The sequence below is a fragment of the Atractosteus spatula genome, chromosome 17 (genome assembly GCF_055471065.1).
Source record: "Atractosteus spatula isolate fAtrSpa1 chromosome 17, fAtrSpa1.hap1, whole genome shotgun sequence".
Classification (NCBI taxonomy): domain Eukaryota; kingdom Metazoa; phylum Chordata; class Actinopteri; order Semionotiformes; family Lepisosteidae; genus Atractosteus; species Atractosteus spatula.
Window position 1 is genome coordinate 17,393,372 of NC_142722.1, and position 20,980 is coordinate 17,414,351.

Here is a 20,980-nt window from a genome sequence, read left to right on the forward strand (position 1 = left end):
ACAATTGTTCCCTTAACAAGATTAGAGCATGTATATGAATAGGTCAGGAAATAATACTATCTGTAAAGTGTAAACTGTATAACTAGTGTTAACAGTCCATCTTTGTTGTTGCCTGTTCTCAGTTTTGATTACAGCCTGTTAACCGTTGTAATCCAGCCTGATTGACCCATATACGTTTCTTGGGTTCTGTGATTTGCAGCCTGAACAGTCTGCCTGCTGGGATCTGTTAACTGTCCATGTTCATGTTGAGAGGACAGTTCAACACCTTCAAAAGAAATACAGTTTATCAACCAAAAGTGTGGGCTACCTCCACAGGGATGCCCTCAAGCCAAAGTGTTTACTGGATTATCAGTATAATGTTTTTATTTCAGTCCAATCTGATTAATACACCAAATTCCAACTCATGGTTGTGTTCAACACATTGAAGGAGGATCATTTCAATTTCAGATTACCCAGAAACAGGCTAATGTGCGTACAGTTCAGTATACAATTTTTTCTGATCCTCTGCCTTCTCTGAAACAACAGGTTTTGGTTTTTTTAGAATTATTTTAACAATGTTAAAGAAGAAATAAGTGGTTTATTAAAAATGGTGGATTGATTTTTTTGAGATACTGTGATGGACAGATTATTGGAAACACTGAGCTGTAAAAGTTAAAACCCTAAACCTAAAAACTCTAAGGAGGGAGAATCAGTTTCATGTGTGATTTCTTAGTGTTTCAGTATAACAGCTCACCTGGCTTCACTTTTAAAAATTAAATATGTTCATTGTTTTATGATTTTCCTTAAAAAGAAAACTCTGTACATTCTGAGAAGACATTTTATTGGATAAAAATAGGCTTTAGTTTTTATGAGAAAGGAAAGGTGACTGCCAGAGCACCAGAGGTATTTTAGACAGCTTCAGGGTTGGCAGGAACCTGTTTCTGTTTTACAAGTGATTATGCATCTTACAAATCTTAATTACAGCTCTGAAAACAAAAGCAGAGGGCATGTGTCCTGCGCAAGGTAGTCTTTACATTTTCAGTAATTCTGTTTCTGGATATGAAATGCACATGGAAAACTACTGTAGAAGGAACAGAAAGGAGCTTCTATCCATGTGCAAACATGTTCCAGACATGGAATGTACTGAAGTTGAGAACATAACTCAATTTAGAATGATTATTAAAGGGATGACAACAAAAAAACATTTAACAACATAAAATAAATATGGTGAAACAGTTCAAATGTGCATGAAAAAAAGTTCAGAGGCACAGGTATTTCTATTATTTGATGCAAGCATTTTAAAGTATAGGGTGACAATTCCAAAAGACACGGCACGAGAGAATAAGAATTTATTGTTAATACACATTCATATCGGTTCTTCATGTGCTTTATTCAAAACTTCATGTCACCAGTAAACATCACAAGCACTACGCAGACTGCTTGTACACAACACAAGGACTTGTGCTAGTGGCTTTGTTTACTGAACACAATCATTGTGAACCCACTTCACCCACCCCCCACTCCCCCAGAAAGTTGCACGAGTATCTTCCGTATACCTCCTCATTTTTTAGCCCTGCTGAAACTGCACACAGCAGCCTGCGGCAGCTGGAGATTAATTCAGAAAGCACTAGTATGCTTACACTGTAACTTGTTCCAAAATACAAGTAGTTGGTTAATAGTTATTTGTTCTTGTACCACTATGGTTACAAGGGTTGTGATGCACTGCTTTCCTTTCTAGATTTCATAGTTGCTAGAGTCCCAGCTGCCTGAAGTTATGTTTTCAGGCAGTGCTGCCAAGCACTCTATCGTCATGAATTTGGGTTGAGATAGTGGCTGTTTTCACGAGAACATTACATTTATTCCAGAGGCTCTTGAGGCCCTGGAGACTGGGACCCATAGGTGGGGTAGGCGATTGTCCTCTGATCGCTTACCAAATTGTTATAAAATAATCATTTTCCCACCCACGGTCGGGCCTGTTAAGTTACATAACTTGAGTACATACGTGGGATAAAGTTAAGGAACACCAATAACACAGAGCTTACACTCAGAGACAGACTTTAACAGGACATCACAGTCTAATACCAATACCAGCTTCATAAGAAAAGGCACCGAGGTGGAAGGTCCCGACTTCATTATTTATACGCAAAGGCGCTTGAGGAAAGACAAAAAAAATCAGAAATGTCAAACTTTCTCTACTCCACTACAAACAAAATAATTTAGACATGTTCTTCTATTGAGCACCCTGATTCATTTTAAAAAGTACAAGAAAGAGGCTGCTGAAATGAGACTAGCAGAATTGATGACCTGTTCCTTAAATTACAGACCTGTCTCTTTGTCTTTTACTTGAGTGCTGTAATACTTGCATTCCACCACAAGAGGGAAGCATTGGTTATTTTTGGTTACAATCAAATAACAGTTCTTGAATACTGCACTTCAAACTCAGGTTAAAGCTCTGCGTTGTATAAATATGGCACTTCACTACACGTATCAGACTGCTGTTGAAAGAGGGTTTTTTTTCTACACCCACTCCCCTTGTCTCTATAACTCCAAAAGATCTAGAAATCGTCGCACCAGTACAATTACCTGGGTTTACAAAGCAAACCCTTTTTTTCCCCAGAGCATGTTTTACTTCCCCTCTGCCCTGGGAATGAAGCAATTCTGATTATTTAAAGGCCGGTTTAGGTTAAGCAGCCAAAAGACTCCTGTGCTTCACAGTCGACAAACAAAAACAATAAATATGCGGCTAAGATCACGTAGGATTCAACTGACGATAATTCAGAGAAAAATGAAAAAAGGTGCAAAGATGTAGGTACCTGAGTAGTAACCACTCTTAAGTATTGTTTAAGACTTCCAGCGCTTAAATATTCATAACTAAGTAGGAAACAAAATACTCATCTTTATTGGTGTGTCACAGAGAAAGCAAGCAGGCAGGTACAACTGTAGAATGAACTACTGGTACCTCACAGCTGACACTTTCCTAACTAAAACATGTTCAACGTGCAGTAAATGCAGCCTCTGAGAAAACAAATTTGTCAATGAGACCTCTCTGAGTTTACTGAACAGTGCTACCCTAGTGTAGCAGGACCCCTCAGGCCTGCTTCAGAGTGCCTGCCCGATCCAAGAAGCATCCCCCTGCGCTGGCCCTTCACGAGGAAAACCTATTGAGTTACCCTGCACCCTGGTATAGCTGTGTTCTTGGCAATGGACTGAAGATAAAACACTGGTGTTTGCAAAAGTCCCAGCTGAAGGGCTGGTCGCCAAAACCTAACACTTCGAGACAGAAGCCAGAAATCAAACCGTGTTACTTGGTTTCCTGTTTTCCACAGAACTGTTACAATAAGGTCTCAAACACCAAAGCCTTGAACTTCAGCCCAGTAATTTGTAAACCCATTTTACCAAAAGTAATACCTGGGGTTGAAGTTTCAGAAGCGAACATCCAGACGCCCAGGCAGGCCACGCCCCTGAAGCTAGCTCTGACTCGGGGGCTCTGTGCATGTGAAGTTCAGGGGGACCTTGGCCTGGATTTCCTCCACCTGCGTCTGCACTGCCTGCACCCACCGCGCCAGGTCTGCCTGCAGGGCCTGCGCCCCCTCCGCCAGCTGCTCCTGCCGGCTCGCCACCTCCGCCAGGAGCTGCCGGTTCTTCCTGGCCCTCCGAAGCCCCTCGCAATCCGTCTCCGCGTCCCGCGGGGCCGCGCGCTTGCCCTGCATGTACCCCTCGAACTCCTCAGCGCTCAGGTTCAGGGCCGGGCCGTCCAGCTTCTCGATGAAGGCCACAGCGCAGCACTGCCGGGAGAGCAGAGACCTGGCTTCAGTTTTAAACAGTTTCTGGGTGAACAGACAGGACGCAACATAGACATATGATACACAAGATGATAAAAGGAACGTCAAATGGTTAATTTTTACAGGACTTGCTTACAGTACACATGTGGTTCATTAATTTTTAGTTTCTTCTTGCATATACAGTCTCGTGAAAAGCATTCACCCCTTCCTGCATTTTCTTCCTATGGAATATTGACAGTGCTTCATGTGGGTCCTAATGATGTATACAGACAGTCTGAGTGAACAAATAACACCAACATTTGGTACTTGTTTCATTAATTTCAGGAACAGTCATCCAACTTCCAGTGTCCCTGTGTGTAAAAGTCCCCCCTAGTTCAATCAATTCAACTAAAAGGCATAACTAAGGCGGTCTGTGTGAATACTTGATTAAGTAACCGGGGCTTATTTGCATCAGCCCTGCTCGGTGTAAAAGAAACTCAGCTGTTCATCATCGTCATCGTCACCAGTGAAGCCCCACCCATACAGACCCTCAGAGCCACGCCACGCCCCGTTCAAAAGAGATTCCTGAAGATCTCGGCAAAATCGTCACGGGAGTGCGAAAGTCTGGGGACGCTCTGGGGAAGCTCTGGGCCGCAGAGGCCCGCGGTCCCGCAGCTGGACTCACCAGGTTGGTGAAATAGTAGCCGGACGCCCCGGCCATGAGGCTGTGCGGCAGGCCGAAGCGGGTGATGTACTGCGTGTTGGAGTGCAGCCGGGGCGGGCTGGCCTTCAGCACCACCAGGATCATGCCGGACAGAAGTCGTCGGCGCTCGCCGGCTCCGAGCTTCTGGAGGCCAGCACCCGGAAGACACTCTGGTTGCACTTGGAGACGCAGGCCAGCTTGTCCTGCGGCGCTCGCCGGGCGTCCATCTCGATTATCGCTGCCGAGAGCAGGGGGCGAAATGCCTTCATCGTACGGCCACTGGGGTTCGGGAAGTTTCAGAATCTCTCTTCATCCACTAATGTTCTAATCGCTGCTTCCAATTCCGAGTCACAGGAGGAGCTGGAGTCTATTCCAGCAAGGAACAGGCACAGGGCAAGATACAGCCTGGACCGGACACGCACATACTCACAACTGGGCCAGCATTCCCAGAAGCCCGTTAACCTGCCAGTATGTCTTTGGACTGTGGAAGGAAACTGGAGCACCCAGAGGAAACCTAAGAGAGCATGGGCAGAGCATGCAAACTCCACACAGACAGCACCCCAGGCCTGTAATTGAACCCAGGGCCCCAGCATTGTGACGCAGCAATGCTGACCATTGGTAGAGTATAAGAGTGGCTAACTAGCTACAGCCCCATGTAGGACAGTGACAGCTACTCAAAGTGTTGACAAGACAGGTGATCCTGGTGTTCAGGACTATTACACATTCAAGGCATAGATACATTTGAAGGCGTTCCAGGAAGTGAGTTTAATCAGAACTCTTGAGCACAGATCGCTTATGTGCTCAATGAAAAGTCATGCTCAGTGGCCTGGCCAGACATGATGCCCTGATCCTGTCTGACACTGGTAGAGAGCCACTGGGGTCACTGGGTTCCATGAATGTGCAGGCCTTCAAGTGGTCATCTATCAAGGACTATTATACAAAGCTGTCTGGTTTTGTGTGCACTTTACCCTGTTGTTCTGTAAAAATAAATTCAAAATAGCACAATGGAACGTACCAGCTGAACAAAATAATTAAAAAAGCCTAAGATATCGAACGGAGATGGTGAGGACAGAACAGCATAAGGCATAGCATCTACATACATTTCAGTGCACAACAACAGAGCCATATTCTGTTATTAATCAGTGAGAAATTAAAAGTTACCTTCTTAAAAAAAAACTCACCTGTGATGGCAGGCAGGAGGGCGTCACTGTTGACCTCTAACCTCTCCCCTTTAATGGGAACATGAAGCATCTGAGGGGTCACCCAGCTGAGAGATCTGTGGAAATAGCAGTGGCAAAGATCAGCTTAGTAACTAGTTAGGCAGTGTAGATGTAATAGTAAAAGGCTGCTTCAGACATTCCTAAACCTAATACAGAAGGAAAGACCTCTGTCCAATTATAGTCCACCTCATTAGAAAAACTCATGTGGTGATTTTCTGGACTCTGGGCCTAACCTTCAGTGGTTTAGCAGGTATGCAATCTGAGATACAAATTTTGTTTTAACCCACATGGCTTAAGGAATGATATCTTGCCTTCCTACACCCTGTAAGCCTGAATGAGATTTTGACTTTATGGAATAATTTCAGCCTATTTGTGTAAATTTCCTCCAGAGGATTAGCTGTCCACTTGGTGATGTATTCTGGGATTTTCAGCATCTGTTATGAACAACAGCCTATAAAAGGATGACTGTTACTGAGCTGTACTCAGCGGGCTTCCAGGTCTGTGGTCCGAGTCTCACCGGATCCTCCTCTGCAGGGCCAGGTCTTTCTGCTCATCGTCAGAGCTGTCGTGGCAGAACACCCACTTGTGCAGACGCGTCATGATCAGCTTTTCAATGTGCTCCATCATCTGCACCGTCTGCTCCTCGGAGAGGCCTGCGGGACAGAGGGGGGGCAGCAGCTCGAGCCCGAGGGAATCCCACACCCTTCCTCCAGCTCACTGCATGTGCACAACCAAGCCACAGCCAAGCGCTCTTTCAGGCGTGCAACAGGCATTCCTCTCACACGTATCGGTTCTGTGCTCCACAGAACCTTTGGGTTCAATCGGTCAGTCTCTCTCTATGGGTACAGGCAACACGGCAGACTAGAACAGCACGAAAAAGACTTCTATCCCTTTCTTGACCAGAACAAATCCCAGATCTCAACTGTACCGAAAACTGTGTAACAAACTGTTTCAGCAAAGGTCTGGATCCAACACATCCAGCCCAATTTGCTGCAAAATCTGGCCCTTGTGTCACTACGCTACTGACAATCAACCAAACAAGACAGTTTATACATAAGGCCATTCAGTCCCGTCAGACACACAGCACATGAGACCACTCAGTTGTTCTTTAGTTAAATAATGGGGGCCAACCATAAGATACACAAGTTCATACAAAATTGTATTATACACCTCCAACTGCTTTTTACTCACTGCTGAAGTGTCCGGCGATACTCTGATAAAAATCCTGCACCAGATCCCACTGTTTCTGTACCAGCAGATCCTACAAAGAGACAGACGGGGGATCAGCCAATGCCAAGTTCTTCCAGGTTCTAAGCTCTTCATCTCAGTGACACTAGAAAGAGGTCTGCTGCCTCACCTTCTCAGAGAAGCAGTGTGAGAGGGCACTGGACAAAGCGTTAGCAGACCTGGGGCACAGTGGGCTAGAGGAGGAAGGAGAGAGTGGGGAGGGTGAGAGGTGGCAGGAGACAGGCTGTGAGTGACAGGCAGTCTGGGAGCAGAAATACAGATGGGAGACTGGCAGAGACGTGGACAGAGACAGGTAGTCGGTGAGAGGGGCTATTACATGGTAGGCCTCCATGGTGTTGACAAAGGCCGTGCAGCGCGACTACAGGCTCTGGGAGAACGGCTTGCACAGCAGCTTGAGGAAATTAGTAAAGTCTCCAGGCTGGAGGCTCTGAAACGCCTTTAGGGCAGCAGACTGGCTCTCTGTGGGCTCTGGGGACAGAGAGGAGACAGATATTAGTAAAACCAAAAACCCTGCAAGGGGATGAAGGAGCTTGACTGGTAAAGCCCAGGCTCAGAGAGCCGCCCATTGATAAAAACAGAACAGCACAACTGACACTCACTTCAGAGCCAAACTAGATTTCACAGGAAATCTGTGAAACAAACACTGTCCTTAGTTTACTAGTCAGGTGATGGGTGAATTTAAAAGCCTGTGGCTCATTTTGAGAAAATGACGCCTTTGTGTTTTGAGCTATGTAGAGGACCATCTCACCGTTGGGTTTCTTCGGAGAGGAAGAAGGGCCCCAGAAAAGCCTCTTCATGGTGTTGACTCGTCGCCCCTTTTCTGTGCTCTTCTTCTCCTCGAACTTGAAGAAGGTGATGGCTGAGCCCCCTTCCACACCGGGGCTAGGGCTGTGGACACAAAACAGCAACCCCACACACGCTTAGCCATCGCAGAGCGAAGATCTACACACCCCAGGGCACACCGGCCACGGGAAGTCAGAAAGCAACGAGCGCATCCTGTAAAGTACTGGCAAGATCTAGGCAGGAAACTAATTCAGGGCAAACCAAACCAGCAAAATAAGTATCGGAGAACAAGAAGAAAGGGTGGAAGGTATTTGGAACAGAGAACCTAGCCATATACATGAAACAGATTCCCTGGGATCTTTTAAAAAAGGGTTGAATGAGATGATGTTCAATGCTGTACTAGCAACCAAACAAATGATGAGCCCAATGGTCTCTTTTCACTTGTCACCTTGTACCAAAAGCACATGCTTTCTTCAAATGTACACAGGCTGCGCACTGAAGCTCACATGTACACACAATCAATTAGTGCACACGTGAACCCCAATCTCTCTAATGCACAAGAGATAAATACACTCCTTATAAGAACACGGCACTGGAGGGATACAGAATTATGTCATCTTTCTCCAATACAGGGTTGAGGGGGAGCCGGAGCCTATCCTGTCAAGCAACAAATGCAAGTCAGGTCGCCAGTCCACCACACAGACACAAACACGCACTCACACCAGGGCCCGTTTTCCCAGAAGCCTAGCAGCTTGTCCTAGCAGCAGGTCTTTGGACTGTGGGAGGAAACCGGAGCAGCTGGAGGAAACCCACAAGAACGCAGGCAGGGCAAACTCCACAAAGAAACTCTCCTTGAATCGAACCCAGGGCCCCAGCTCTGCGAGGCAGCAACGCTGACCACTGCACCACCCTGCCGTCCAAACGTACATTCAAGATATATACAAGCTAACAGACGTGCTTGAAAAACACTTGAAAAGGTCAACACAAAAATCTTGTTCTGGGGATAAGTAGGGTCAACACAGGTGGAAAATTAGGAGAGGACAAGTAAGAACTGCTTACACATAAATGTAGCTTATCGCAAAAAAAATATCCCTGTGTTCTCTCCTGTGCCTTAGGTGTTTCCATATCATTTAGAAATGAAAATGTAAGCCAGTGTGGCAAAGTACATGATCACATTTAAACCCAGAGCTGCTGTACTGGTTTCATGGCTCCATGAAACTGATAAAAAATTGCAAAGGTAGCTGCATGCTCTCATCTGGAGGATTTCAGCGTACAAACGCGTACATTTCTTTACTAAAAACCTAGAGGGGAGCAGGGATAATATCAAATATCCAAGACCGTCCAGCTATATATGGGAGAGGCCGTAATAAATATATCTTAACGATGACCCACGTAATAGTTCACTGGACTGAATAATTCAACTATTCTCTATTTCTTCATGCTGTACTAAGAACGGGATCAGCTGGTCTCCAACCTTGTTCCACAGGTTTTTTTGCTGCACTTGAGTGTGCAGTTGGGGATGGTGCCGAGACTGTACCATACCAGTAATACTCAACTTAGTACGCAGCTCTGTAACAAATCTACAAGTTCACTGCGATTGACCTATTTTTCTTTTTTTTTTAAGTGAATGTGAGATGCAATTCCATAGGAAACACTTAAGCTCGGTATTTAACCAACATTTGTACATTCAAAACAATCGCCAAGCCCTGAAGAATGAACAGATCCCACCAAATACCATCTGCACAATTCAGTTAGTCCACATCGTGTGCACATATTGTGCCAAGAATTTGGGAGCAGCTGCAGGTGGTCAACAGCATCACAGCTGAAGAAAAGCAGCATTTTTTTTGATCACGAGCTTTAGAATGTTTTCACAAGAACACAGAAACATGCAAGAAGGACGGTGATACACCACTGAAAGCTTCCTGAAAACGACTCTTTTTGAGTCGTGCGACGCAGTTATTAAAGGCAGGGCTCGGGGACACGGCCCCGGGACGTGTACTCAGGCAGTGCGGTCCGCCGTGGGCCCTACCTGCTGTGCTGCCTGCAGGCCTGCGCCCTGCGAGACCTCTCTCGCCAGCACTTGGAGCAGCAGCCCTGCCACGCGGGGTTGCCATAGTAACCACAGCCATCTTTGCACAGCAGCTCCGACTGGTCCACGTGAATTCCCCTGGGTTCCGCCCACATTCCTCCTGGCCTGGAAACAGGGGTCACGGCTTGTTAATGTCACAGCGAACTGTAGTTTCACAAGTGGCAAGCTTTGTCCTCAGATAAATAAACTGAATTGAATCAAAACTAAAATCCAGAACAAAAACACCAGGTTATGGGTTAAGTAACACATGGGAAGCTTAAATGTTGAGCGTACAGTGTACTATAAGTAGGGCAATACCTAGAGCATTCCTGCGTCACGGGACAGCCTGAAGTCATGCCTTGCTCGCTAGATGCCTCAGATTTACAGGAAGAGAGGACAAGAAATGTAACAATACTCATATAAGGAATCTTTGTAAACCCCATCTTATCCCTTCTGGTTTATCTTTTTGGAATGCAATATTTCAAAATATAAACTGGAAGTTAGTTTGGACAACTCCTGATAGATATTGGGATATTTATTTGATAGGTATTACAAATAAAGTTAGAGATATCGTTTAAAATTGTTCATAAGTTTTATTCAGTTAAATTAGTGCTCTCTAAATTTAAACCTGAGCAGGATGATCTGTGTGTTTTTTGTCGGGCTGAAAGGGAATCTTTTGTGCACTTATTTGTAAGGTGTGTGTTTGTGAAGTTGTTTTGGACGGACTTCCAGAGTTTTGTTTGCAGGCAGTTAAAGGTGTTTTTTAGATTTAAGGATTTTGATATTTTATTGTACTGTTTAATAGAAAATTTGGAAAAAGAGCATTTATTTATAGTCAATTTATTAGTCATTTCACATCCATAAATCAAAATGGTCTAATAATCCCCTTTTTAGTACTTTTGAGGTGGAGCTGAAACACTATTTAAATTCTATACAAAATTTGAGAAATAATAAAGCAAGGAAAACATATGATATATGTTAAAAATACAATTTGATCACACAATTTACTTCATTACCTCTGGCGGTTGAATGTTTTTTTTTCTGTTTGGGTTTTTTTCTATTGTACCTGTTTTTGATCCTCTGGTTGTACTTGTATTTGTAAATTCTTTATAAGTTTAATAAAAAAAATTATGAAAAAATATTTATTACAGGAAAAGCGATGAGTTTTAGAAAAAAAAAAACTAAAGCGACTCAAACTCCACCTTGGTGTAGGCCTACTTGCCAATAAATCCCGGATTCGTTTAATCACCAGATTCTAGCAGGTTAAAGATGAACGTCACTCTCTTACAAGTACTTTGAATTTCACAAATTAACCTGCTGCGTCATATTTTTCATAAATCAGTGAAGGAAAGCTGCCCGCACTGATCTCTGAACGCCTTTCCTCCGCACATCAGTGTTGATAAGGGTTTCATCTCTGGATAGTGGCAGCACTCTGGAAACGTGTCAGCAATGCAATTTTCTTAATGCAATAAAAGTCATCAACGAACAAAGACAGCAACGCGTATAATCGTTACTTCAACGAAAATTCCTAAAAGTTCGAAAATCGAAGATATAAAATACTCTTCAAAAAATATATTTTCGTTGTAAATTACCTGCACAAAGCTGAAGCTAAGATTACACCAATCGCCGCCCGTATGCGATCTCGTTGTAGGAGACGAGTTATATACTAGACTAGTTATCTTTATTTAAGTTTTCCATATTTAACTAGTTTTCAAATAGGCTTTATATCCGCCGCCCTAGGCACCGAAAGTGAGTGATGCCCTGTTGTTGTACAATCATTTTTAATAACTTAGAAAATAAAATCGATCAAACCCAGACATTTTCTCCCCCGGATCTCAAATGCAAATTAAAGAGAAAAACAGCCTGTTTTTTCTTGGAGTTTTTTTTTGCTAGATGCATGTCGTCTTTTTTTCCGGCGTTTTACTGCTATCAGCCCAGACAACTTTTGCTTGTTTCCCGGAGTTTCCGCAAATGCCGGTGCGTGATGTCTTGATGTTTACAGAGGCTGTCAGATCCGATTTCCCACCCCACTGTCCCAAACACAGCAAAAAGAGGGTTGAAGGGCAACTCATCGGGCTGGACGGCAGCAGTGCCTACACTTTACTGCAACACCGGTGTATGAACGAAGCTGACAGATAAATCAAGTTCGAGATAAAGTACGATTCACCCTCTTCTGTCTCTTGGTGCTTCGTCCGTAACCCGGAAATGCTACACTAAGCGTCACGAATGATCCGGAAGTGTATGCAAATAGCCGAATTTCAATCAAAGTAGAAGACTTTCAGCTGCCACAGTAGCATATGAGGAGTATAGCAACATTAAGCGAAGTGACAAGCAGCTGAAACACCTGCTTTGTTATTTCTTCATGGTTAACTGTAATTCCTTGAACATTCAGCTAAAATTTGAGAGGGTCCTTTTTTCATTTTAAATCGCCTCCACTAATCTCCACGTTTGACAAATCTAAGATGATTCATTTTTTATGAATTTTACAGCACCTTTCTTCCATTTATACTACTGTAAAAATTGTCATCGCTATATTTTTCCTAGAAATGTTTTTTTTTTCTGTTCAGTGAAAAGGGTTTTAAGATGCAAGCTTTTAAAGGAGCTGTATCTGAAATGTGTTATTAAATCAAATTATTATATTTAAATTCAATCGTTTTTTTAAACTATAACCAGGGACAAAAACTTTTTTTGCACCACCAAAAGTGGTGAGACATACAATGTTAAGACAGTCAGCCAATAGCAAATCACCCTTCTTCATTCCCTTTTAAGTCTTTATTAATATTTTTGGTCTGGGTGGATCACCTCTAGAAAAACTGCAGTGCAGAATTGGATGGGGAAAATTTGTGCCTCTCCACAGGTGGATGGAATCTATTGCACAGACCCTCAGCTAATAGTAAATCACCTTGTTTTTGGCAGCTAGGTGTCTCTGTCAAAACTGCTGGGGTTTATAGAGCACCTCCTATTCCCAGACTGGGACTGTGCAGCGATGGGCAGGGAGCAGTCTCACTCCCCTCCCAGCCAAACAAAAATGTGTGCCTCTTCAAAAATATTTCAGATCTACTCTACAGATCCTCAGCTAATTTAGTACATCACCATGGTTTTCTCAGATAAGTGTCTCTGCTAAAGCTGCTGGGGTTTATAAGACCACTTGCTGTTCCCAGACTGGGACCGTGCAGTGATGGGCAGGGAAAAGTGTCAACAACAACCGTGATCCCATCCAAAGTAATGCTGACACTGAAGATCATAGTATTGCGACCAAAACCATAGCTGTGACAGGGAGTAAGCGTACAATAAAAAAACAGTTCTTAGACACAGAGTGGATGACTGGCACTGTTTTGAAAAGGCAGAAACCGTTATGCATCTAAATCACCCAACAGCCAAAAAAAACAAAGGTGGAGTGCGATGCTTGCACTGAGCAGCTTAACTTTGTGTAGGTATGACAGAATGACAGAGATACTGAATCTGTAGGGTTTCTGTGTTGCTCAGAAAATTGTGATGTTAAAGCCATGGCATTAAAAACTGGGTTCACTTTAATGAACAAATGTGAAGCACTCAGCAGTTTAATACATAATAAGTCAGATGTAACCAAAAAAAAAGTAAAATTGATGTGTCACATGTCAGCATTGGTGCTCAAACAGCGCTGGATTATCTCAGTTTTGGGGCTTATTGTGGTAAGGCAGACAAACAAATGGTAGTTCAGGTGGGTAGCTGCGTCAGCATGCGTAGGCTGCAAAGGAACAAGTAATTGTTTTCTTTCTTTTTTCCCCAGCATGGAATAAACCTACGTTTCGACCGTGGAGCCTTCTTCAGGTGTTAACAGATGGTGTCCAGCGGGGTCAGTGCTGGGGGTCACACTGCCCTGAGGTGTCCAGGGGGGTCAGTACACTGGACCACAGTCCCCTGCCGCAGGGAACACCTGGCCTGGATCGGACTGCTGCGCACTTGGAATCTACAAATCAACAACCTACATAGTGAAGTTTTAACGCAGTGAAACTAAAAAACAAGCGAGAATTACGCCACTTCCTCGGCACGTCCTACACTGCCACCCTGCGCCCTGAGGCAGCTTCGCTCTTGCAACAGTAAAGACAGAGATCCGTCTTGAACACAAACACCTGTACGCGTAACCACCTATCGCGTCCCGCCATGTGCGCCCCCCTCCCTCAGCCTTGCTCATGCATATTCATGAGCCGAGGCTGCGAGCCGGCCAATCAGGGGAGGCTGACGTAACCTCGCGAGAAGCCGGAATACAGAAAAGGAATCGGGAGAGCAAAGCTCAGGTTTGAATCAAGATGGCGACTTACTCTATGAGGTACGGTGTAGCGGCGCCGGCGGCTCGTTTACCTGCCTCCTGTGCTGGATTAGACGAGGCTGCGGCGGCTGGGGGTCTGTCCGACCACGGAGTGTGCAGGGAAGCTGGCGGTGCTGCTCTCTGTCCTCCAAGGTCTGCGGGTTCCCCGAGCCGGCGGTGCCGGGTGGAGGGGCTCCTGGGCGCCGGGTCTGGGGGGATGGAGGAGGCGGTTAGGCCGCAGATCAGGGGTTTAGTTTCGCTGGCCCGGCCAGTGTTATGCGACGCCAGCCGGCGAGGGGGAGGTCGGGTTGGGCCTGGTTGCATCACGCAGCCCGGGGTCTCGGCGGGCTTCCCGGCTCTGAAAATAATAATTGCTTACACTTCTATAGCGCTTTTCTGGACACTCCACTTAAAGCACTTTACAGGTAATAGGGACTCCCCTCCACCACCCCCAATGTGCAGCCCCACCTGGATGATACCGGACCATTCGGGCCCGGACTACCAGACTCGGAGACAGTTTTTACCCCCGCACTATCGAACTATTAAACTCCCAGCCTCTCTCACTCTCACCTATGATCTGAACCTCACAGTACCTTCTTTCTTACCAAAAACTTAAACACACATTGAAAATCTACCTCTACCATACATGTCAAAAGCTCACTCCCCATAATTTCATTCCGTTAATGCATGTTCTTGCACATAACCTGTTACCTTTGTTGTTTTGCACACTGCCTGTTGTCCCTGTCTTTCTTATGTTAAACAATTGAATTGTTTTTTTGTACTACTTATTGTCCGAGAGCTATCTAAATAGCATTTTGTTATACCATATACAGTGGTGTGAAAAAGTGTTTGCCCCCTTCCTGATTTCTTATTTTTTTGCATGTTTGTCACACTGAAATGTTTCAGATCATCAAACAAATTGAAATATTAGACAAAGAGAACACAAGTAAACACAAAATGCAGTTTTTACATGAAGGTTTTTATTATTAAGGGAAAAAAAATCCAAACCTACATGGCCCTGTGTGAAAAAGTGATTGCCCCCCCTGTTAAAACATAAATCAACTGTGGTTTATCACCTCTTTGGAAAGCTGAGTTCAATTTCTCTAGCCACACCCAGGCCTGATTACTGCCACACCTGTTCTCAATCAAGAAATCACTTAAATAGGACCTGCCTGACAAAGTGAAGTAGACCAAAAGATCCTCAAAAGCTAGACATCATGCTGCGATCCAAACAAATTCAGGAACAAATGAGAAACAGTAATTGAGATTTATCAGTCTGGAAAAGGTTATAAAGCCATTTCTAAAGCTTTGGGACTCCAGTGAACCACAGTGAGAGCCATTATCCACAAATGGCGAAAACATGGAACAGTGGTGAACCTTCCCAGGAGTGGCCGGCCGACCAAAATTACCCCAAGAGCGCAGCGACGACTCATCCAAGAGGTCACAAAAAACCCCACAACAACATCCAAAGAACTGCAGGCTTCACTTGCCTCAGTTAAGGTCAGTGTTCACGACTCCACCATAAGAAAGAGACTGGGCAAAAATGGCCTGCATGGCAGAGTTCCAAGACGAAAACCACTGCTGAGCAAAAAGAACATAAAGGCTCGTCTCAGTTTTGCCAGAAAACATCTTGATGATCCCCAAGACTTTTGGGGAAAATACTCTGTGGACTGACGAGACAAAAGTTGAACTTTTTGGAAGGTGTGTGTCCCATTACATCTGGCGTAAAAGTAACACAGCATTTCAGAAAAGGAACATCATACCAACAGTAAAATATGGTGGTGGTAGTGTGATGGTCTGGGGCTGTTTTGCTGATTCAGGACCTGGAAGACTTGCTGTGGTAAATGGAACCATGAATTCTGCTGTCTACCAAAAAATCCTGAAGGAGAATGTCCGGCCATCTGTTCGTGACCTCAAGCTGAAGCGCACTTGGGTTCTGCAGCAGGACAATGATCCAAAACACACCAGCAAGTCCACCTCTGAATGGCTTAAGAAAAACAAAATGAAGACTTTGGAGTGCCCTAGTCAAAGTCCTGACCTGAATCCGATTGAGATGTTGTGGCATGACCTTAAAAAAGCGGTTAAGGCTCGAAAACCCTCCAATGTGGCTGAATTACAACAATTCTGCAAAGATGAGTGGGCCAAAATTCCTCCACAGCGCTGTAAAAGACTCATTGCCAGTTATCGCGAACGCTTGATTGCAGTTGTTGCTGTTAAGGGTGGCCCAACCAGTTATTAGGTTTAGGGGGCAATCACTTTTTCACACAGGGCCATGTAGGTTTGGATTTTTTTTTCCCTTAATAATAAAAACCTTCATTTAAAAACTGCATTTTGTGTTTACTTGTGTTCTCTTTGTCTAATATTTCAATTTGTTAGATGATCTGAAACATTTCAGTGTGACAAACATGCAAAAAAATAAGAAATCGGGAAGGGGGAAAACACTTTTTCACACCACTGTACCTGTATATGAGTATAATGACAAACTTGAACTTGACGATGCGACATCAGCCACCGTGCACCAGAACGCTCACCACACATCAGCTGTGGTGTCAGGACCAAGTCAGGACCTCGGTTTTACGTCTCAGCCGAAGAACGGTGCCTGTTTACAGTATAGTGTTCCCATCGCTAGTGGGGGATTAGGACCCACGTGGACCACAGGGTGAGCGCCCCCTGCTGGCCCCACTAACACCATTTCCAGCAGCAACCTTAGTTTTTCCCAGGAGGTCTCCCATCCTGGTACTGACCAGGCTCACACCTGCTGAGCTTCAGTGGGCTGCCAGCTGTGAATTGCAGGGTGATATGGCTGCTGAAAATAAGCGCACAGCACAGCACCCGTCTCCCGGGGACACGCAGGGCCGAGCCTCCAGCTGCGCTGTGCTTTAATCCCAGATGTGGTGCCTCCGGGGGAAAGGATTATATAATAGAGACAAAAGTACTCACACTACACTCTCTTCTTTAATTTTCGTGGAGTTTTTCTCCATATCTCCAGTTCCTCCGTCTTCCAAGCCAGTCCACAATCCGTTCTCTCAATCCTTATTCAGTCCGAGTTCCAAAGTCCGTAAGGTTCCACAAATCCGCGCCATATCCAAATCACAAACCGTAAACTGTAATCCTTTATTTCTTCCATAAATCCATTATGCTTAAATCTGTACCAACACCAACCAAATTCACCTACTGGCTTCTGCACTGGTTCACTGTTTCCAGGGCATATATATTTTGTTTCCTGATGAGACACACCTGTGTCTTGTTGTTTTTCGGACTGAGCCCTTTCCATCTGCGGGTCAGCTGGTTTCTCTTAGCGGCCATCTTGGTCAGGTCTACGTCGAGTAGATACCTGTCCTGGATGACCCTTCCCCTGGTCATCTTACATAGATTAAAATATGGAGCAATCTCCTCTCTGTGTTTCTGCATTCGCCCGTCAGTTCAAGGTGCTTTATTAGCATGACCGATGGGTCCAATCAGTGTTGCCTCTGGGACTGTGGGGTCAGTCCCCTGTCTCTCTCTCTCTGTGTGGCTCTGGGACCGTGTGGTCAGTCCCCTGTCTCTCTCCCTTTATTGCAGGATACTGCGTTTCTGTCTGGCAGGACTGACTCTCTCAGCCCTCTGGCTCCAGCTGGTACAGGCTGTGCATCGCACTAACTTCAAGACCTGCAAGCAGAGCTCCTTCTGCAAGTGAGTGTGAACTCGTCCATTCTCCTGCCTCTGCTGAGATCCTCACACCAGTCTGAGCTGGTCAGCAGAAAGAGCCCCAGTGTCGTCTCTGCGACCACCCAGTGAGACTCTCTGGTGTGTGCATGTGCATGTACGTGCGCCTGTGCTCACGCTGTCCCTCTGTCCCAGGTGCCAGTGGGCTGTCCAGCCTGGCCAGTCCCTCTACAGAGCCCTACTGGACACCCAGCAGCTCAGCGATTCCAGACTCTCCCTGCAACTGCTCAACGAGAACAACAAGGTGAGGAGCAGGTCACCCCAGCCAGTGCCGGGGCTGAGCTGGTCAGTGTCAGTGCCGGGGGGGGCAGAGGTCACTGGGCGGGTGACCTGGTCAGTGTCGAGTGGGCAGAGGTCACTGAGGAGGAACTGACCGGTGAGGCAGGTGACCAGGTCAGTGTTGTGGACGGAGGTTGCTGCGGTTGACCCATGCTGTGTCTCCCAGGTGAAGCTGCTGCCGGAACTGTACAGGCTACAGGGCAACATGACCCGGATCAAGATCAACGAGCTGAAGCCACTGAGGCCCCAGATGGAGGTTCCTGATGTTCTGATCTGTGACCCACCTGCTTACCCGTGAGTAAGACCCGCGCAGGCAGGACCCCAGTTCGGATCCTCACGTCCCTTCTTGCATGTGGGACTCGCCAGCACCTCTGACCCGGGACGGCGAGAGGGTGGGGGGGTATCTGTTCTGTTTGGCTGCCCTGCTTTCCCTCCTGTGAAGCCTCTTGTCTGTTGCTGTGGAAACCACCTCCCTGTAGGAAACCACCCGCCCCGTAGGGGGCGCCCCCTTTGTACATAGCGCTCGTTCACACCACTCACCCCCCCCGAATCTCGTTGCTACAGTGACACGAAGAAGGAGGAGGAGGGAGCGGAGACCCAGGACGGCGGAGCACAGGTGGGAGAGAAGGCAAGTATCCCACAATGCACTGGAGCAGCACGTGCTCGATTGTTGTTTAACGAGGCAGTAAACAAAAGCAATATATTTTACGTTTGAGTTTAATTTCTGAGGGATACAGAAAAGCCGAATTAGAAAGCTAGAAGTGATAGAAACATGATCAGCATCCTTTAAACTCGATTGGTCCGGATCCTGCTGGATCCTGGGATTGTGCGTCCCAGGTTCCGGTGCTCTGGGGCTCCTCAGTCAGTGACGCCTCGATAACGCTTGCCCCCCTCCCCCCCCCACGAAGCAGCAGCAGGAGAAGGAGGAGGACCAGTCAGGAATGTGGGAGACCTTCAAGACCCACAGTGACAGTGCCCGCCGCACTCTCGGCCTGTTCTGGCTCAACGTGGCCCAGACCTGTGTGGACATCGTCTCCAACACCGCCGGCAGGAGCCCTGGGGTGGGGGGGTGTGCAGATGGGGCTGTGGGGCTGTGGGGGTGTGTGCGGATGGGGCTGTGGGGGTGTGTGCGGATGGGACTGTGGGGGTGTGTGCGGATGGGGCTGTGGGGGTGTGTGCGGATGGGACTGTGGGGCCCGGCGGGTTCAGGCTCTGGTCTGGATCGGCGAGTCTTAACTCTGGTCTGGCCCGGAGGACTCTGGTTGTGGTCTGGCCTAGTGGGTCTTGGCTGCGGTCCGGCCCGGTGGGTTCGGACTGCGGGCCGGCCCGGCGGGTTCGGACTGCGGTCCGGTCCGGCGGGTTCGGCTCCGGGCCGGCCCGGCGGATTCGGACTGCGGACCGGCCCGGCGGGTTCAGACTGCGGTCTGGCCCGGCGGGTTCGGACTGCGGTCCGGTTCGGCGGGTTCGGACTGCGGTCTGGCCCGGCGGGTTCGGACTGCGGTCCGGTTCGGTGGGTTCGGTGGGTTCGGACTGCGGTCCGGCCCGGCGGGTTCAGACTGCGGTCTGGCCCGGCGGGTTCGGACTGCGGTCCGGTTCGGTGGGTTCGGACTGCGGTCCGGCCCGGCGGGTTCGGACTGCGGTCTGGCCCGGCGGGTTCGGACTGCGGTCCGGCCCAGCGGGTTCAGGCTCCGGTCTGGCCCGGCGGATTCGGACTGCGGACCGGCCCGGCGGGTTCAGACTGCGGTCTGGCCCGGCGGGTTCGGACTGCGGTCCGGTCCGGCGGGTTCGGACTGCGGTCCAGCCCGGCGGGTTCAGGCTCCGGTCCGGCCCGGTGGGTTCGGACTGCGGGCCGGCCCGGCGGGTTCGGACTGCGGTCCGGTCCGGCGGGTTCGGCTCCGGGCCGGCCCGGCGGATTCGGACTGCGGACCGGCCCGGCGGGTTCAGACTGCGGTCTGGCCCGGCGGGTTCGGACTGCGGTCCGGTTCGGCGGGTTCGGACTGCGGTCTGGCCCGGCGGGTTCGGACTGCGGTCCGGTTCGGTGGGTTCGGTGGGTTCGGACTGCGGTCCGGCCCGGCGGGTTCAGACTGCGGTCTGGCCCGGCGGGTTCGGACTGCGGTCCGGTTCGGTGGGTTCGGACTGCGGTCCGGCCCGGCGGGTTCGGACTGCGGTCTGGCCCGGCGGGTTCGGACTGCGGTCCGGCCCAGCGGGTTCAGGCTCCGGTCTGGCCCGGCGGATTCGGACTGCGGACCGGCCCGGCGGGTTCAGACTGCGGTCTGGCCCGGCGGGTTCGGACTGCGGTCCGGTCCGGCGGGTTCGGACTGCGGTCCAGCCCGGCGGGTTCAGGCTCCGGTCTGGCCCGGCGGGTTCGGACTGCGGTCCGGTTTGGTGGGTTCGGACTGCGGTCCGGCCCGGCGGGTTCAGACTGCGGTCTGGCCCGGCGGGTTCGGACTGCGGTCCGGTTCGGTGGGTTCGGACTGCGGTCCGGCCCGGCGGGTTCAGACTGCGGTCTGGCCCGGCGGGTTCGGACTGCGGTCCGGTTCGGTGGGTTCGGACTGCGGTCCGGCCCGGCGGGTTCAGACTGCGGTCTGGCCCGGCGGGTTCGGACTGCGGTCCGGTTCGGTGGGTTCGGACTGCGGTCCGGCCCGGCGGGTTCAGACTGCGGTCTGGCCCGGCGGGTTCGGACTGCGGTCCGGCCCAGCGGGTTCAGGCTCCGGTCTGGCCCGGCGGATTCGGATTGCGGACCGGCCCGGCGGGTTCAGACTGCGGTCTGGCCCGGCAGGTTCGGACTGCGGTCCGGTCCGGCGGGTTCGGACTGCGGTCCGGCCCGGCGGGTTCAGGCTCCGGTCTGGCCCGGCGAATTCAGACTGCGGACCGGCCCGGCGGGTTCAGACTGCGGTCTGGTCCGGCGGGTTCAGGCTCCGGTCTGGCCCGGCGAATTCGGACTGC

At 48.5% G+C, this 20,980-nt stretch overlaps 2 protein-coding genes and 1 pseudogene across 3 annotated transcripts in view; 2 read left to right on the forward strand and 1 right to left on the reverse strand.

Moving 5' to 3' along the window:
• The window catches only part of LOC148819259 (uncharacterized), a 78,993-nt gene that overhangs the window by 10,736 nt on the left and 47,277 nt on the right, over positions 1 to 20,980 (forward strand). The window lies entirely within an intron of this gene.
• LOC148819260 (rab5 GDP/GTP exchange factor-like) lies at positions 804 to 11,984 on the reverse strand (annotated as a pseudogene). The gene is made up of 9 exons (XR_016094334.1): positions 11,355 to 11,984; positions 9,724 to 9,888; positions 7,660 to 7,799; positions 7,228 to 7,379; positions 6,855 to 6,924; positions 6,181 to 6,316; positions 5,625 to 5,719; positions 4,426 to 4,681; positions 804 to 3,764 (listed from the first exon to the last, which is right to left on the reverse strand). The product of XR_016094334.1 is annotated as a rab5 GDP/GTP exchange factor-like (transcript).
• On the forward strand, positions 14,025 to 20,736 carry LOC148819261 (neutral alpha-glucosidase AB-like). Its single transcript, XM_088935430.1, has 5 exons — positions 14,025 to 14,071; positions 17,612 to 17,722; positions 17,891 to 17,999; positions 18,201 to 18,328; positions 18,599 to 20,736. Exons 1-5 carry the CDS (start codon positions 14,052 to 14,054, stop codon positions 18,747 to 18,749), a joined length of 519 nt encoding a protein of 172 aa, XP_088791556.1. The 5' UTR covers positions 14,025 to 14,051; the 3' UTR covers positions 18,750 to 20,736.

Bases quoted from the DNA above. Each gene is read 5' to 3' on its own strand.
- LOC148819261 (XM_088935430.1), top strand. From the start codon at position 14,052: ATGGCGACTTACTCTATGAG. The intron at 17,723-17,890 runs GTGAGTGTGAAC...CCTCTGTCCCAG, and splicing joins AAGCAGAGCTCCTTCTGCAA to GTGCCAGTGGGCTGTCCAGC. The intron at 18,329-18,598 runs GTGAGTAAGACC...TCGTTGCTACAG, and splicing joins TGTGACCCACCTGCTTACCC to TGACACGAAGAAGGAGGAGG.